The sequence below is a fragment of the Rutilus rutilus genome (genome assembly GCF_951802725.1).
Source record: "Rutilus rutilus genome assembly, chromosome: 1".
NCBI lineage: Eukaryota > Metazoa > Chordata > Actinopteri > Cypriniformes > Leuciscidae > Rutilus > Rutilus rutilus.
Window position 1 is genome coordinate 69,071,355 of NC_140209.1, and position 18,753 is coordinate 69,090,107.

Consider the following 18,753-nt stretch of genomic DNA (forward strand, 5'->3'; position numbering starts at 1 on the left):
TGTCCTTCGGCAATAGACGGACTTGATGGAACATGCCCTTGATATCTGAGCTTACTGCTACAGGATGCTGTCTGAATCTCAGGAGTACTCCTAACAGCGATGGTCCAAGTGTGGGACCTGGGAGGAGCTGATCATTCAAGGACAGACCGTGGTATCTGAAAGAACAGTCGAACACCAGTCGTTGCTTATTGTTATGACTCACAAGATGATGGGGCAGGTACCATGCCTCTGTTTGTGTCGCTTCCGTTTGGTTGAGCTTGACCACGTAACCTGCCTTGATGAGTTTGGCAATCTCTCCTGAATAGATTGAGGCCTTGTCAGGGTCCTTCCGGAGTCTCCTTTCAGTGTTCCTCAGATTTGCAAGGACGGATTGCATGGAGCCCTTAAGTTCTGGAGCACCTGAGTTTCACAGAAGAGGGGTGGCATAACGCTGTACTCCCTTGACATTGACTCGCTGAGTTTGAGACTCAAGCAGCTGCATAGCCTCTTTGTCTTGCCTAGACCGAACCACCAGTTTCTCGTTGCGAAAGGGCAGTACATCCAGTTGCCATAACCTTTCCACATTTCTGTAGAGAAGATCATCTGGGTGGTCAGTGGAAACGAAGAAACACTGCTGCACTGGTTCTCGGCCGGTAGTACTCAGTTCCGCCCCTTGGAGTGCCCAGCCGAGAGCTGTACAAACTGCCACAGGTCCCCCTTTGGTGCCTTGACGAATAGGCTCTTTAGCAGTAATAAGGTGAACTTGGTCTGAACCTATGAGCACCAGTGGACGTACCTTGTGAAATGGCTGTAGTGGGACTCCTCTTAGATGTGCATACCGTCTCTGAAGAGTCTGAACTGGGTATGACTGTTCCACCAGATTAATGCCAGAAGCTGTGAATGCTCCAAACACTTGATAGCGTTTCTCTGGTTTACCTCTTGGAGAGATATCGAAGGTGACTTTTGAGCCATTGAGGTGAGTAGTGTCTGGTCGGACTGTACGAAGTGCTAGAGTCTCAGGTTCACCTTTAAGCTGGAGCTGCTGGACAGCAGTGGGTAGGATCATGGTGCGCTGTGCTCCGTCATCTAATATTGCATAAGTCTCTATTGTCTTTGATTTGTGGTGCAGCAGCACAGGCACCACTTTCAGAAGGACTCTGCCAGATGTGGTTGATGGCAAGAGGTAGATGCGGCTCTCCGAGGTAGCTGATGATGTATCAGTTGCACGACTTCGGGCCACACCATGAAGCACTTGAAGGTGAATACCACCACAGTCACTGCAGGGTTTTCTCAGATTACAGGTCTCATGCGCATGGGAACGAGCACATTTCCAGCAGGGCTTCCCCTCTGAAATCCATTTACAAAGATCAGACACTGACTGTTCTTTAATACTACTGCATCGAGTGATGTAGTGGTCTTTACTGCCACAGAAAAGGCAGTTTACTTTGAGGGGAGTCTTCTTCCAAGACACCTTAGGACTGGGGGATGCTTTATCCTCAGTGGGTGCTGCACTATGATACAAGGCTGTACTTTGGCTTCTTGGTTTAGCAGCATTCTTCTCCTTTGAACTGCTGTGATCTCTTTCATACTGGTAGCGTTGCACTAACCTACTAGACAATCTCTGTTGCTGAGCTTTGATGTCGAGCCACCCTGTGAAGTCTTGTAGGTTGTACGGGTTAATACTGGGGGAGTTGAGCTTCCCTTGTAGCTGGAGAAATTCTATAAAACCATCTCGCAAGTACTTTGGCAACTTACTAAGCAAACGATCCACATGCGAGCAGCAGTTCAACTCCATCCCTCTGGGTCCCTCCAAAGATAACAGCATGCTCACTAAGAGGTGGACACGGAGAGCGAAGCTCTGAAAACTGCGTGCATCGTTTGGTTTTACCTCTGGTGCTGTGAGGATTGCTGCTATTTCGCTCTGCGCCAGCTGATGGGGTTGGCCATATTGTAACTGAAGAGCTTGCATAGCTGCAGAGTACGGGTAGGGATGATGGTGGCAGGACTGGCCAATCATTTGTGCCTCAGGCAATTTAAGGTGTTCCAGCAAGATGTGATACTTGTATTTTTCATCTAGCTCTACATAAGGTTCCAGAAGATTGTCCAAAGCTAACTTCAGGTTAGCGAATTCCCTTTCGTTGTCATTCACAAAATCAGGAATCTTTGGCTGGGGGACAGCATGCAAAGGGCGGTGAGGCACCAAGTATTCTGGTCGCTTCAGTGGCTGGCTCAATGGCTTTAGAGAAGTGTCTGCGAGAGCAGGAATGTTCATGGCAGGAACTGAAGCACTGTGCAGGGTTTGAGGCACTGATGCCACTGGAGGCATTGTAGTATAGTGAGGAATTGAAAAGCTGGGTGCAGGTGGAGCCGCGACAGGTTGTCGAGGAGAAGGTGCCACTGTGGTGTAGATGTAAGGCACACTGGGATGCTGGTAGGTTGGCGTGGGAGCTACTATCTGTGGCTGCACCCGAGGCTGAAAGGCAGTTCCAGCATAGCCATAAGGGCAAAACTGTGAATTAAGCAGTAGTGGCACAGTATCTGCTCTTGTGTCATACTGTGGTTGACGCACAGCGGCAGGTAACGTACCAGACGAAATTGGTGAGTACAAAGGGAGTGAAGTGACTGGCTGTATTGGTACGAAACCGGAGTTAAAGTGCTCTGCCTCTGCAGTAGGTGTGCTTACATTTATTTGTGTGGCACTCACATGTCCTTGTCCTTTGGTATGTAACTCAATGTCAGGTGACTGTGATGAATAGGAAGAATGACTTGATGAAGGGGTCGGATGAGGTGAGTTTCCTGGAGGTGATCTCATCGGTGGTGTGGCAGGCTTTACACTTTGCAGCTCTTCATCCCCTTCTTCCCTCAGTAATGATGTGATATGTTTCATCAGATCCTGACGCCGACGCTGTCGTTTTTCGTACTGCTTGAGTTTACTCTGAAGCGCAGCCATATCAACAGCTTCATCTCTTTCCTTCTCGGAGATGGACTTCATTAATTCACTCAGTGAACTCATACTTAAGTCTGTGGAGCTTGTGGCTGGTTGCTCACCCTGGCTGGAGACTGGTCGTGCTTGACTAATTATGCCCACTGCGGCTGCTGCTCCTCTCTGCTCCGCTGGCACCTCTGCTGTAGGTGGGGAGGAAAGAGCAGGTCGGTGATGGCTGTAATCAAGGACATACTCCTCCAGATGCTTGGGTGTGTGACGATGCCGTGAGGGTCTGTCTGACGTCTCAGCATGAGGGAGAGAGGTTGATCGCTCTTCCAAAGACATCACTGCAGTAGTCAATAGATCCGGCTCGAAGGACCATATATTGGGGATTGCCCTACTAAAAACTGGTGGATTGTATTATTAACCGCTGCAGAACTCTGGTCAGGGAGTCGGAGTCATCAGATAGAGTTATTGCCGTCATTTATTGCACAAGAGTGACCATATACACATAATAGTGTACTTGAGGTAATTTCTGAAATAAATATGACAGAAATAAATATTCACTGTCTAAAATTATTCAACAACTTAAGAGATTGCAAACTCAAACATAAACATCTCTGTAAAGTGCAATGATACATGAAATATCAATCGAGAAATATGAGTCTGAATAACAAACTGAATAATGCAGTGAAATTGACAAAACACCAAAATGTGGATTATAGAAATTGGACCGTCTCAGTAATACAGGCAGTAATAAATGACAACCAGTGAAAGATATTATCCACGGAGAAATTCACTTCAAGGTAATAACTAGTAAACACAATACGAGCCGCGATGCTAGCGGGATAATCCGCTCGTTAAGCAGGATCAAATTACACTAAGAAAGATCGCTAAACATCAACTACAGCACAAACATGTTCTAACTTAGCGCAGTTGGGATACAGTGACAATCTGTTATTTACAATATACATAGAAGGAAAACTTACTTTGTCATAAACTTTCTCTTGCGCATAAACACTGCTCATGAATGCGTGCACGCGATATGATCGCTCAACTGAGTAGCTTAGTGAATAGGCAATTACGCTGAGTCCGTACGTGCTGAGAACGCTGCACTACGTTATTTGCTTACAATGCAACTTAAAATATCACACACGCAACCAACTTAATATTTAAAGGGACAGAATTCACAACAGTGTCAGTTTGTTAAATTGCTTGTTTGGTTGCTGTCTGTAAGTTTTAAAAAAATATATATATATTAGAAAAAAAAAATTACAAAATGCAAGTTGAGTGATGTAGTATCAAACACCATTTTGTCGATACAGATCATGCTTCTTTCTTCGGATGGAATAAATAATCTCATGGATTTCACTCTGGAGCTCTTCCTGGCTACTGTGAGTCCTGTGTCTCTCTTGAAAACCAGAAATAAGCAAAGTCGACCATTACAGAAAACACAGTATCACTGCAAAAATGTAGACAAATATATATGGAAATGTTTACACCAGCGACTATATTACATACCAGTGGCTGCCCATTGCTTGCCATCACACACCCACCGATCTGCATCCTCCATAGAGATGTTCAACTCCTGCTTGAGACTCTCAAGATCGGCTGCTTCCATTTCTGCTCTCGGTGTAGTCTATTTAAAAAGAGACAAAAATGACAGAAAACACAGTATAACTGCAAAATTAACCACAATTGCCCCTGAAAGAAATGCAGGGAAGAGCACAATCACATTCATAGTGTCTCCAGGGCCCAGGAAACACCTTAAAGGTGAACTAAGTAACTTTTTTTACCTTAACTGAACAGCTTCGGAGTCATTGGAATGGTTATATTACTTATTTCGGGTTGAATGGTGGTCGTTTCGCACCCCCCTGGTGCCCGTGAGCGGAAAATACGCACTTGCAACTTTGAGGCGGCGGGCCGCCGGCCGCCGCGTCAGGAAGTCTCGCGTGATATCAGGTCTCGCGATGTAAACAATTGCTTTACGGCCAAAAGAAATCTGCTAAATGCCGTCATTATTGCGCTCCCTCACGCTGTTCGAACCCGAATGAAGAAGACGTTTTAAAGAATGTCCCATCTGCTTTGATGTCGTTCTGCTCGCCTCTGGTGTCTGAGAATAGCCAACGAGTTTTTACAACAGTATTGTCAAATATCTATTCCGAAGCTGTGGGGGGAGCTCTAGAGAGAAACCTGTGAGCAAAAAGCGAGAATACAGCGAAGAAATCCCGAAGTTACTGAATGCAGCTTTAACGTGCAGTCTAGGCTTCTTACTCTGACAAATCTTTTCTCCAGTGTCTTGTGGAGACTCTCCACCTTCCTATTGCTCCATCCCATGGCAAGTACAGTAATCATATCTCCTATGCCTATAAAAAAAAAAAAAAAAAAAAAATTGTACAATCTAGCATTGTGTGTCAAACACACTGGTTAACCCTTTACCTGACTTGGTCATGTAGTTTGTAATAAAAGCTGCCCTTGAAAGGAAGCTATTGACCTGTTCCAGCTCTTCACCAACAGTGTTTCCTGCTCCCTCCTGGCTTCTCCCGCCCCACCTAACCTGCTCCCAAGAAGAAGACCAAGACCTTTATCATTCAAATCTTATTTATTAGTTTGTGTATCATCAATTGAATTTGGTGCCATGAGCAAATTTTGATATGTTTAATATTTGAAAATATGAAATGTTCTGAGGTAGGATAACAATGAAAGAAAAGCTTTCACAGCTGCAATTGTGCAGTCAGAACTTTTGGACGGGATCAGGAAGCATATCCTGCAAACAACCCTGCTGTTAAACCAGCATGACCATTACTGTTGTACAGTGTGATCACTGATAGTAATGTTAACTATGTTTAAAAAGTTCATAAGCATATATATATACACACACACACACACACCCAACACACACAGACACTAAATAAGTGGTTTTAAACTTGTCCTTGAGGATACCTAGCACTACATATTTTGTATATCTCACTTATATGACACACTTGATTTAACTCATCAGCTCATTAGTAGAGACTGCAAGACCTGAATTGTGTGTGTCAGATAAGGGAGACATACTGTACACAATGCAGTGCTGGGGTCCTCCAGGACAGGTCTGAAAACCACTGCATTAAAGTATTTCAATAATGTTTACCACTTTTGACTTATGAAACGTGCATATTTACCGAGATAATAATCAAGCTAAATTGTTCTGATGCTGTAAGGATGTTTCATTAAAACATTAAAAGGTAAACTTAACTCACACACATTTGCCAGTGTGAGCCTTGGCATGCATTACAGATAGAAAAGGCTTCATCATGGGAAGTGGTTGGAGCTCGGATAACTTTTCTGCCATCTTTTCCAAATAAGGCCAGTGCCTGTAAAGGGAAAACTGCCAAAACTGGTAAGGAGACAAACCAGGATCTAAGTGACTAGTACAATTCCTGTACCACTACAGTATGTAGTCATATGTATGGTATATGTCATATCAGTACTGATAAGGTAGTAGCCATATTCATTTTCTAATTCCAGAATATAAAAAATGTGTGATTTTTAGCTAGTAGTAGTAGTAGATAGTAGTAGATACTTTTATTCATCCAAAAGGAAATTTAAGGCATCCAGTAGCTTAGACAGAACACATCCATTCCACATACATACAAGATAAAATAAATAATAATAATATATATATATATATATATATACCAATATATTAAAAATATTAACAATGACTATGAATATTATCTATCTGCTGGCTATGAATAGGACAATACATGACAGAAAATAAATAATAAAATGAAGATGTTCATTATATAATTGACAGACAGCTAAAAGACACAGACTCTTGCTCAAAAGTCCATCTCTCCCCTCCCTCTTTGTGTGGTATTAAAGAGCTGGATGGCCCTGGGGACAAAGGACCTCCTCAACCTGTCCGTAGAGCATGACAGCGACAGAAGTCTGCTACTGAACCTGCTCCTCTGTTTAATGAACGTGCTATGTAGTGGTGAAAAAGCTGGCTCTGTCGTCGGCATTGAGCTAGAGTCACTCACAGCTACTACAGAGAAATGGACAATGAGCAGGATGCTGGCGATCATGGGCAATGATCGCCAGCTATTTGACCAGTATTTGTACAGCACAGGACAAAAGAATATAGTAAGCCATTGAAGGGAGTGGATTGGAATCCACTGCTGCTTCAATGTATATGTAATGAGTGATTATAATCAAGGTATTAATCAATATTTTTCCTTCTAAATATCAAATGAGTTGAATGACTTCTCTGGAGATTTTACTTTGTAATAGAAGTTACCAGTGTGATTACTGACATGTTCTTTTCATGTATTCATTAATGTCAGTATTTGATATTTGAATGCAGTAACAGTGCTTGCCTATTTATCCCAGCTTCCAGAAATTAAATAGGGACTGGTTTTGTGTTTGAGAAAGGTCTTCAACATGTTAAAACACATAGGGGTCAGTTAAAGCCTATAGTTTCCATTTAGGATAAAGTGTCCTATCCTGAGAGAAAGAACTTGTTATCTTGATGTTTTGAGACGAGACTCCTGTTTATAGTTAGAGCCTGGCCAAATCCAACCTTGGAAAAGATGTGTGCCGGGTGTGTGTGTTAGTCTTCTTGCTTACAGGTTAAGGAACCAATGGCATTGTTGGAGATTGACTGAGTTGTTGTTCGAGACATGCTGGCACCCAGCAACCCAAATCTGTGACCTGGAAGGTCATGACGTGCCTAACTTCAGGGTCTGAGTGTCAGCGGCATAATCTATGGAGATATGCTTCTGTCTATCTGTATATGTGTGGAAAATGACTATGTTTATCAATTTCTTAGCCAATAAGAATCATTCAGCCTGTAAGCAATGACGTAGCTTAGACCTTGGAAATGGTATAACTGCTGTGATCTTTGTAACTGTAAGGGGGGCGGCCTACGAACTCCTGTGTGAGTCTTGAAGCTGACTTCTGCTGATGAAACTGCAAACTATCTTCAGTAAAACTTTTCTTCTATTTTTTATAATTCTGACTCCAGGTCTTCTTTCAAACATCTGGTCCTTGGGTCCTAAACTGTTAACCCCTAACACCATTATTATGCTTGACTTCATCTGGTCATATATAAAAAGGTAGAAGGAAGTGACAAGACATGCCGTTGATAGTCACCAATACGGTCTGCTTTCCTGGGATAATTCTGAAGTCTTGGTTTGGACCACAGGAACAGATTTGTATCGGTGGAGGAATTGGAAGCACACACACTGCAGTAAATCACATTTCAGAAAGTAATATCAGTAAAGTCTACACATTTACTCAACAAAAGATTCAGTTAAAGGAAACTGCAGAGGGCACCTACTACATTATCTGAACATACCTTGTTCACGGAGTTGCAAGAAAATATACATTTGTATCAATATGAGACATTTTATTTGAATATATCATTAGATGAACTTTATGAGAACATATAATAAGATAATTACCAGTATGAACTTCATTGACTTCAATGGATTTAATTAATATTGTAAAAGGCTGAAAAACAGATTGTTTTAAAGGAGCAGCTCTAGTTCTCTGGTGATTTTGGACTTGATTTGGTAGTTAGTCTTTAAAGAGACAGTGCAGTCAGCATCAGTGTTGCTCGCCCGCACGGCTCTCTGGAAGCGATGGCAGAAGCCGTGGACGATCACACAGGCCTCCTCCAGTTTGAAGGACTTGTCATCTTCACAGAGGAACTCCACCAGAGCCTTGCTGCTCTTCTGTGAGCTTTCCAGCTCATCCTGAGCTTCCTTCAGCCTCACCTCACAGCCTGAAGGAAGAAGTGATGGACTTACACGCTGAACAGGAGCATCAGCATCTGTGAACATGATCTGGACACACACACACCTCTAGAAATGTTCTGGTCTGCATCTGGATTTCAGCATCTGCCTGAGCTCTGACTCTGAGCTCTGAGACTCGGCTTTGTAGTCGAGAAAGATCCTCCAGCACAGACTCTTCTGACGACCTGACCACAGAAACAGCTGATCGTTCACTCTCGAATATTATCCACTGAGGAACATCATGTCCTACGAGCACGGCTTGTTTTTGAGTAAAGCTGATGAAAATGACGTCACAACAAACAAAGCCTATTTTTAAACCTTTATTTTCCACATTAAATGTAACATATCATAATATTTTGTACAACAAAACATCAAAGCATCGTCAAGTAATGTTTACCACAGGCTTTATTTTACTCATAAATTGAAATCACAGTGAACATTAACGCTGTGAAACATTATAACACCATTAATCAGTTACAACTAAGGTTGGTTATTGAGGCTGTTAAACTGTGCAGTTTAAAAGTACTCTATTTGAGGCAAGATTTTTAGCACCTTATGAATTAAATGGTACTTTTGACAAATGTAAGTAGTTTCCGGCAGACGCCGTACGCATCGATTTACTAGGCCGTCTGCTGGAAGCTAGTTATTTTTATTCGACCAAATTTTAAATATGGGTATTTTTCTTACATGAACATATGGCTTCACTTCAGAAGGCCTTTATTTGGAGCACTTTTATCATGGATAGATGCACTTTGATGGACTTCAAAACAGAAACGGCCATTCACTGCCATTACAAAACATTTTTGGGAATTTTATATATATATAACTCCGATTGTATTCATTTGAAAGAAAACGATGTCTTATACATGATGTTATATACATCTAGGATGGCTTGAGGGTGAGTAAATCATGGGCTAATTTTCATTTTTGGGTGAACTATCCCCGAAATAATAATTTAATGAAGAAGAAGAAGAAGAAGAAGAAGAAGAAGAAGAAGGTTCCCTATACCAGATGTAGATTTAGGCATTCATAAGGAAATCAAGAAATAAATCAAAGGAAGTAGCAGTGAGGGATATTGTTAAATATTATCTGGATATGCATTTTTCTGACCATACATTCATATTTACAGATGGTTCCAAAGATCCAAAGGCAGGACAAGCTGGGTCAGCAGTGTATATTCCAAAGAATGGGGTAATATGTCAGGAAAGAATAACAGATAATTTATCAGTATACACAACAGAGCTGGATGCAATTTTGTTGGCCTTGGAATGGGTAGAGGGAAATGATTTAAATAACTCAGTGATTATATCTGATAGTTATTCAGCTTTAGAAAGCATGAAATCTGGGAAATCTATAAGAAATGATATACTTCATAAAATTAGTATGGTTTTGAAAAAATTAAATGCAAAGGATTTAAAAATCAGGTTTCTTTGGGTACCTGCACATGTTGGAGTGAAAGGGAACGAGGAGGTTGATAAACTTGCAAAACAAACACTGAAACACAATAGAATATTACAAGTTCCATATAGCAAATCTGAAGCTAAAATGTTCATTAAAGCATATGCAAGATCAACATGGCAGGAGTATTGTTTGGATCATGATAATGGGAGGCATTTATATATATATACAACCAGAAGTGGATATAGGAAGGACAGAGTGTAGGAGTAGAAGAGAGGAAAGTATAAGTACACGGTTAAGAATAGGACACACAGGACTCAATTCTTCATTGAAGATAATAGGGAAACATCCAACAGGGAAATGCCAACATTGTAGTCATTTACAAACTGTAGAGCATATTTTATTTCATTGCACAAAGTACAGCCAAGAAAGAAACCAGCTTTTTCAGTCTCTCAGAATGGTCAATCAGAATAATTTTACAATTCAAGGTTTATTAGGGAAAACATCCAGTAACATTGATCACTTTGTTATTAAGTTTCTGAGAGACACACAGACTTACCCAGCCAACATGTCCATGTGGGCCCCACATGGGTTTTCTCTGGGTTATATGGGTGTCATGTGGGCATGGGCTCAGAGTGGGCACTTTGATGGGGTTACTATGGGCCCCAGTTTGGTTTAGGTAGTGGGCTCCAGCTAGGCTGCCCATTATTGTTTATTTGTGGGTCTTGTTTGGGCCCCAATTGGGCTATATTAGACTAAATTTGTATTACTAATTTTGGTTTGTATTTATTTTAAAAGTACCTGCCATAATTGTGTATTGAAAATGAAAAACATTTAAAAATATTTGACTAAGTTTTTTTAATTTGATATAATACAAAATGCACATCATGTTTGTCAAATAAATTTATTTTTTATTTTTATTTTTTGTGTGTGTGTGTAAATTTCATGGCCTTATAAAACACTTATTTTGTATTATGTGCAAAAAAGTGCTTAAAACTATATTTTCTAAAAGAGTAAAGCACTTGCATCATACTGTCCCCTCCCCCACAAGCTATAATGATTGCCTCCTCCCGCCTTTACATTCAAACTAAAAAAAAAACCAACGGTCTCCTTCTCTCCTGGACAAGTTTCTTCTAGACATCACCGTCAAATCTCCTGTTTAACACTACCAAGGTAAGATATGTATACGTTTTATTTTGTATTAACTTTGTTTTACTTAAGATTTTATAAAACTAGATATTTCGGAATCAATAGAGCTAACATTTAACGAACATTAACGAAGGTTAGCGAGCCGAGCTCAAACAAGTTACATAAGCTAACTAAAATGAAGTTGGTTAACCAGCAAATTTTATACAATATGTGTTCGCGCCGACTTTTCACCCTTTTACACGCTTTACCGTATTTTTCATAATCGTTCGGTCTCATAATAATGACCGAGGCAGTATATCGTGCAAGAATGCGTCATTGCGCTTCTAGGCCTGTGCTTCGCAGCCGGTGAAAACCCGGCTTAAAGTCCCATAAAATGATGCATACTACCCGTACACTCAGTTTAAGTATTCAGGAAAGTTTTATTTGAGGGACAGATCGAAATTGTTCGTTGTAGTTAAAGAAACATTAATAATTTGTGCTCATTCATGAACGATTCGTTTTTTGAATCGGTTCTTTTTAGTGAACCTGTTGAATAAAATCACAAAACTGTCAGAATGACTCATTTGAAGTCAATCAATTGACTCGCTGATTAGTGATCCGGTCAAGCAGTTCCTAATGCGATGTCTCCACATACAGAATGGATTGATACTGCTAGTGCTAGATGTAAGTTATCTTAATTATGTTATCTCAATTAATCAGTAGGCATGTCGGTATTGATCGTTTAAAAAGTATCCTAAACTAATGTCATAGTTGTGCTGTGCCTTTAGGTTAATCAGGTAAAAAGAGATAAGTAATTTATTTTAATCTTTTCATTTTTGTACATTATTAACAATGGTCTTGCATGAAGAAACATTACGCTGATGTACAGTACAGGTCAAAATTTGGAAACATTACGATTTTTTATATTTTTGAAAGAAGTCTCTAATGCTTATCAAGGCTGTGTTTATTTGATCAAAAATACAGAAAAAAAACAGTAATATTGTGAAATATTATTACAACTTAAAATAATAGTTTTCTATTTGAATATACTTTAAAAAATAATTTATTCCAGTGATGCAAAGCTGAATTTTCAGCATCATTACTCCAGTCTATCACATGATCCTTCAGAAATCATTCTAATATTCTGATTTATTATGAGTGTTGGACACAGTTCTGCTGCCTAATATATTTGATGAATAAAAGGTTAAAAAGAACTGCATTTATTCAAAATAAAAAATAAATATTTTCTAATAATATAAATCTTCTTTACTATCACTTTTTATCAATTTAACACATCCTTGCTGAATAAAAGTATTAATTTATTTCAAAAAAGAAAGAAAAAAATGACTGACCCCAAATTACTGACCAGTAGTGTATATTGTTGTTACAAAAGATTTCTATTTTTAAAACATTTTTGTATTTTATTTTTTTTACTTTTTATTTATCAAAGTATCCTAAAAAAGTATCACAGGTTATGAAAAAATATTAAGCAGCAGAACTGTTTCCAACTTTGATAATGAATCATCATATTAGAATGATTTCTAAAGGATCATGTGATAGACTGGAGTAATGATCCTGAAAATTCAGCTTTGCATCACAGAACTTTTCAACTGGAAACCCCCCCCCCCCCCCCCGATACACTTTTAATTTGTTCTGGCCGTTTATTTACATGATAATGATTAATATGTTACAAAGTGCAAGTTTTTAAAAACAATACAGTTATAATCTCCGTGTAAACTTCAAAACGTTAATAGCTTAGGGTCTAGCTTAGGGTCTATATGCATGTTGTAGATTTAGATGATTTAAGGAGTTTTGACAATTCTTCCTAAAGCAGTGATTTTTTTCCTCAGGGAGACTACAATGCATGCGATGCTGTAGTAGATGGATGCATAATTATAATCATTTTCTCTCTTATCTTATTTTCTTTCTCTTTTACAGGAAGCACAAACGCCAGGTCGCAGCACCCCAGCACAGACAAGTTCTACTAGTACTCCCTGCAGACCACTTCAGCCCAGTTCAGTCCAGTTCAGACCACTTCAGCCCAGTGGAACAGCAGTGAGGGATGGAATGTTCGTTCGTGTACTGACAATACTGGAAGAAATTAAAGATTGCCAAAAGGTACAGGGTAGCATGATACAGTGTCTTCTGCAGCAGAGAGAACAAAACTGTGTGGTTCCTGTCTTGCCTGAGGGAGTCCCCTTTCCATTGAAGAGTTTTACTGAAGTGGATGATCTGGAGTTGAAGCTCTGTGAGTCTGACTTCCAGAAAAATTTGGTAAGTGTTCTAGGTGTGTGCGATAAATTAAATCGTTGACAATTAAATGCCTCCACGATCTCTCTACAGAGAGTGTTGTGTTGTGATGCAGTGCACATTCTATCAGTTGTAGTTTTACCCCCAATTTCCACCGGCTGCGTTACGGCTCCGGCATGGCGGCGGAGTCAATAGGTTTCCATTAAAGTCAATGAGTGTATTTCCATTGAATGCGGTACAGCTGCGTTCCGACTCCGGCGATGCGCAGCCCTCCGGAGCAGATACGCAGAGCTTCTATTTTTGCCGGATGCCGGAGAGCTCCGCAGCAATTCAGCACTTATATCGCGCGATCATACGTGAATTTGCGAGATCTCGTGGGTCCTTGTGACTTCAGCTGTCAGTCATGACCGCAGCCGTTCCGCAACAAATACGGACCTGGTGGGTATTGACGGACGACGGAACACGGAGCTGTCACGCAGCGGAGCCGTTCCGCAGCCGTTCCGCATCTGGTGGAAATTGGGGGTTATACTAGTCTAGATGGTCTCCCACGGACTAATCACTCCTGAGTTTTTTCAGAATGGTCCTAGAGCAGTGTAAAACCAACTAAATCGCGTCAACTTCAGGGTCCTTAGCACCGTCGGGTCCTAACAATATGCAAGTGACTTACTGCCTGACTAAATAACAACGGGGAATTAACTATTACACATATGCAAAGAACTATATGAATATATTAATGACTGTAAACATATTAATGACTGGCCTTCATTTTAGTGCAATTATAACAAGCTCACTCTTCACTTGTTCCTGAAAAGGAGAAAATAAATGGGGAAATTTTTTAGCTGAACTGCTCTGTAAATTGCAAAATAGTCTTAAACACCATAAAAAAATAATAATTGTGGATCGTGATCCTGCCTGAAAAAAAATTGTGATACATTTTTGCCATATTCCCCACATAACCAAAGTTGTAGATGCAGAGGGTGGTTCTGTGTACACACTAGGTTAAGTTAACCCACTCTGTTTCCCTTAATGAACTGTTACCACTACATTTGTAATTTTGTTTCTTCTATATTTCTTTTCATCTCAACTTCAGGTCTCAGTCCTTGGGGACATTGGAGGGAGGAGCCTTGATGAGTGTGTCCGTAGAACTATGGCATTTTTGATGACGAATGACCTTGCCCGTCAATTGAACCTCACAGGGCGCCATGGAAAACGCTCGTTCAGGAGCCTACGTCTGTTTGATACTTTGCATGGTATATACATTTCAACATCCTTCATTTACATAGATTAGTAAAAACGCAAACGGTTTGGGGTCATTTTGTGTCAAATCAACCAGAAGGTCCTAGCTCAATGTTGATTTTGATCATTTTGTTTTCTGGTGATAAAAATGATTACTTAAAGGGAACCCTGAAGATTTGTATGGTTTTTTAGATTACATCTGCGAATGTAAATTAGATATACAAAAACACTCTAAGGGCCCTATCTTGCACCCAGCACAATTGACTTTGTACACCGATGCATGTATCATATCATATATCATTCCTATTTTGCACCCAACGCACAGCGGGCTTTTCCCTCCACAGACACACGTTGGTAAATTAGGGAATGAACTTTCGATCCCGGGGGCGGTTCAGCGAAAAGAGGAGGCGTGTTCCAGCGCAAACATTCCCTGGTGCTATTTTAAGGGCGCATACTTGGCCATAATGTTGTGTGTGCACAACACGCATATACTTTGCTTCTCTCATCTACACAGATGCAGCAGTTTTCATTTTTGCAAATCATACATTATTACAAGATAAAGTATTAAAACAAGAGGGAAATCATTGTTGTGTCCATGACGATGATACTTGCGTTTCTGATCGTTAAAATAGGGCCCTAGACGTCAGGTTTATTTTTATAAAAAAAGTTTTTTTCCGTTTGATGTTTGAATGAACAATATAAAAAAAAAAATCACCAAATGTTTATGAAAATAAATAAAAACTGAGTTTTATCTATCTTGAACTTTTCATATATTAGCTGTATTGCGCTCAATATAGTGGTGTATTGCTGCAGTAGCACCCTTTCATTAAAATTAATTTATTATTTTGGTTCACAGGTAGCCTGAAACAGAACACTTTCTTGAGAACTGTCAGCAAGAAAGAGGTGGAGACAGCCCTCGGTAAATGGTTCACAAATGCTAGGGATAGAGATGGCAACCGTGCCTTGAGAGCCCAGCCAAACCTTGTGCGGAGAGCAGCACAGTCAGAGGTGTAAGTTACATAATTTATAACAAATAAAGGGAAAGCTAAATTGTTTGTTTTTCATTCAGTTAGTAGTAATTTTTAACATCTGTTAAGTTAACCAATCAGAATCAAATATTCAACAGCACTGATTTTTAGGGGGCAAACTGCAAAGGAAGACCCTTATTGTATTTGTTAGGGGCCAATCATTGAGGGTGCATTGGCACCTATTAATTTTGGTAGTGTTCTTATTGTTATTAATGATCTTTATTATATTCCAATTTTCTTATTAGGGGTTCAAGCACCAAAATCTAGAATATCTATTGTATTTGCTCAGATTATTTTTGGGGGTATGAGCGTGAAACATGATTATAATTTAGATTATACTCATGCATTTCTTTAATGTTCATGTAAAACTGATTTTTTTGAAGTTCTGCTAAGATTTTTAAAGTATTTATTTGTCTTTTCTTTCTTTACTCTTTAGGTTTGAAGCTGAGGATTCTGTACTGGCACAGGACTGATCACTTTTATTTGAGGTTTCATCTTGAAGACAGTAACTTCAATAAAAGAAATGTTGATTTACACATTCTGAATTGAAGTCATTTTTTTTCCTGCAATTCAAATATTTTGTAATTTCTTAGATATTAAAATGTTAAAGTAACACAAATTGATGCATTTTTGGTTTGGGCAGGTACTGGTTAACAAAACAGTAACAAAGTTGGAGTGATTTGAAAGTTAATTTTGTAGTATAGCACATTTACTTAAACCACGGTAATCAGGTTTACTTAATAAATGGGGCCCACTGTGGTCCAGTGAGATCACCCATAAGGGCCCCATAAGGGTAATGTATGGGACCCACTTTCGGCCCATTAATATTATATAATTTGGGACCCAAGTGGGCCCATAAAATGAACTCCTACATGGGCCCAACTTGGAGCCCACTGTGTACCCATCATTAGCCCATATGGGCTAACACACATGGGGCCCATGTGGAGCCGATGGACAAATTTATCTGGGCCCCATTTGGGTGGCCCATGCAGGGCCCAAGTTACAGCCCATCAAAATCCCACATGGGGCCCACATGGACATGTTGGCTGGGTAGTCAAAAGTTTTTTTTTTTTTTTTAGTTAAGTTCAAATATCTCCTGATTCACACTCCAGCCCAGTCGGTGGCGGTAATGCACCGTTAAGTTGGTTTGCCAACCGCCATAAAAAAAAACAAAAGAAGAAGAAGGAGGAAGGAGGCGCTGCTGGGTGTTTACTCGTCTCACAGTGAAACCGAAAGCAGTCGATGACTGTAAAGACGCCATTTCAGAAGATAGAAAATCAGCAATCGCTTCACATGTGACAGTAAGTTCGTTAAACTTTTCATAGCTGTAATATCGATAGAGTATTTGCGTCTAAACAGACCTTATGACGAAGTCAAACTCAAATACATGATGAAGTGGAAAGTTACTTTTGTAATATCTAGGCCTACTTCACGACACGTCAACTGTAACACTCATAAAATGGCTGAAAATGGTTAAACTTGCACTTACTTTTTCCTTTAACAGGAGAATATTAGTTTAATGTTGAAATCTTCGGTTGACTTTAAACAATTAATTATTTTTTTAATCTATGTGTGTTCAGTGGCGCAGTAAGACTGGGGAAAGAAAGTGTAGGCCTAGTCGCAGGATAATCTCATAAACGCGTTAAAATAACATAATATTTCTGCTTAATGCGAGACGAAAAACGGATTGTGAAAAACACCTGCAAGAGTTCAGCAGTGTCATTAAAGTGAAGGTGAATCCAGTGTTTAAACGCTGTGTTTGAAAGTGACACTTATATTTTTATGTGATTATCCTGCGACTACACTTCTTTCCCCAGTCTTACTGCGCCACTGAACACATATAGATTATAAACATAATATTAGGATGCTACTGTGCTTCACTACAGATGCCTGCATTCACAAAGGGGAAAAGACAGCTGTCAGCATACGAGGTGGAAGAAACTAGAAAAATAGCTAATGTGCGTATTCATGTGGAAAGGGTTATTGGATTGGCTAGAAGGAAATATCAGATTTTGCAAAGTAGGGCCATCATGCCCATCGAACACATGGCAACAAAACCAGGCGAGTCACTCTGACACTGATTGATAAGATTGGAGTTATTTGCTGTGGCTTGCCAAATTTGTCAGAGTCTGTGGTCCCACTGGAGTAAAAAATTACATCAACTACCAGAATATGGCATATAAACGGGTCATGGTTGGTAAAAGTAATACCTGTGTTTAATTTGTCATTTCAGTGTAAAAAGCAACAAAGCCAGTAGTAGTAGTGCACACTAATGCAATAATCGGCAAACTATTAAGTAAACTTCCGATAATAATATTCTCCTGTTAAAGGAAAAAGTATAGGCTACGTTAACTGTAACATGGTTAAACTTACACTTACACAGGAGAATATCAGTTTAATGTTGAAATCTTCGGTTGACTTTAACGTTTTTATTTTTATAGGCTATATTATAATGTGTGTTCAGTGACCCATATTCTGGCAAACCATTTGCCAATCACGTCTAGCAATCGGCAAAGCAAACTGTGCTACACACCATTCACCAACAAGCGATGGGTCACTCGCAAAGCACGATGTTCCTTCCTGTTTTCCCAACACGATACCATACGGCATAAAGTAAGAGGGTTGAGAATAAGAGGCGGGGCACCAGTCTAACAATTTCTAAGTTAAAGTTCACGCAAATAGGTATTAAAGGGATAGTTCGCCCAAAAATGATATTTAAGCCATGATTTACTCACCCTCAAGCCGTTCGAGATGCATTTGTCAATCTTTTTTCAGACGAACACATTTTCAGTTATTTTAGAAAATGTCTTAGATCTTTCAGTGGTTATAGTGTGAAGCTATGGGGTCCACAACGTTGAAGTCCCAAAATGTACATGCATCCTTCTCAAAAATAATCCATTCGGCTCCAGGGGGATAAACAAAGGCCTTCTGAGAGTAATCCGTGCGGTTTTGTCGTAAAAATATACATATTTAAAACTTTATAAACTAAAATAACTGGCTTCCGGTGGCGGTCGGTGCGCGTTCACAG

At 39.9% G+C, this 18,753-nt stretch overlaps 2 protein-coding genes across 2 annotated transcripts in view; both read left to right on the forward strand.

The window, feature by feature from the left end:
• Window positions 1–11,339: 11,339 nt before the first annotated feature.
• LOC311296145 (uncharacterized protein) lies at window positions 11,340–16,261 on the forward strand. Its single transcript, XM_084417811.1, has 5 exons — window positions 11,340–11,895; window positions 13,150–13,485; window positions 14,552–14,711; window positions 15,554–15,707; window positions 16,162–16,261. The coding sequence occupies exons 1-5, from the start codon at window positions 11,848–11,850 to the stop codon at window positions 16,196–16,198; spliced, it is 735 nt and encodes a 244-aa protein (XP_084273937.1). The 5' UTR covers window positions 11,340–11,847; the 3' UTR covers window positions 16,199–16,261.
• A 642-nt stretch (window positions 16,262–16,903) lies between these two features.
• Window positions 16,904–18,753, forward strand: part of LOC311295271 (NACHT, LRR and PYD domains-containing protein 12-like) — a 60,918-nt gene continuing 59,068 nt past the window's right edge. Inside the window, exon 1 of the mRNA XM_084416557.1 lies at window positions 16,904–17,026. The gene's annotated coding sequence lies outside the window, so the exon portion shown is untranslated. The remainder of the gene's footprint in view (window positions 17,027–18,753) is intronic.

Bases quoted from the DNA above. Each gene is read 5' to 3' on its own strand.
- LOC311296145 (XM_084417811.1), top strand. From the start codon at position 11,848: ATGCGATGTCTCCACATACAGAATGGATTGATACTGCTAGTGCTAGAT. The intron at 11,896-13,149 runs GTAAGTTATCTT...TCTCTTTTACAG, and splicing joins TGATACTGCTAGTGCTAGAT to GAAGCACAAACGCCAGGTCG. The intron at 14,712-15,553 runs GTATATACATTT...TTTGGTTCACAG, and splicing joins TCTGTTTGATACTTTGCATG to GTAGCCTGAAACAGAACACT.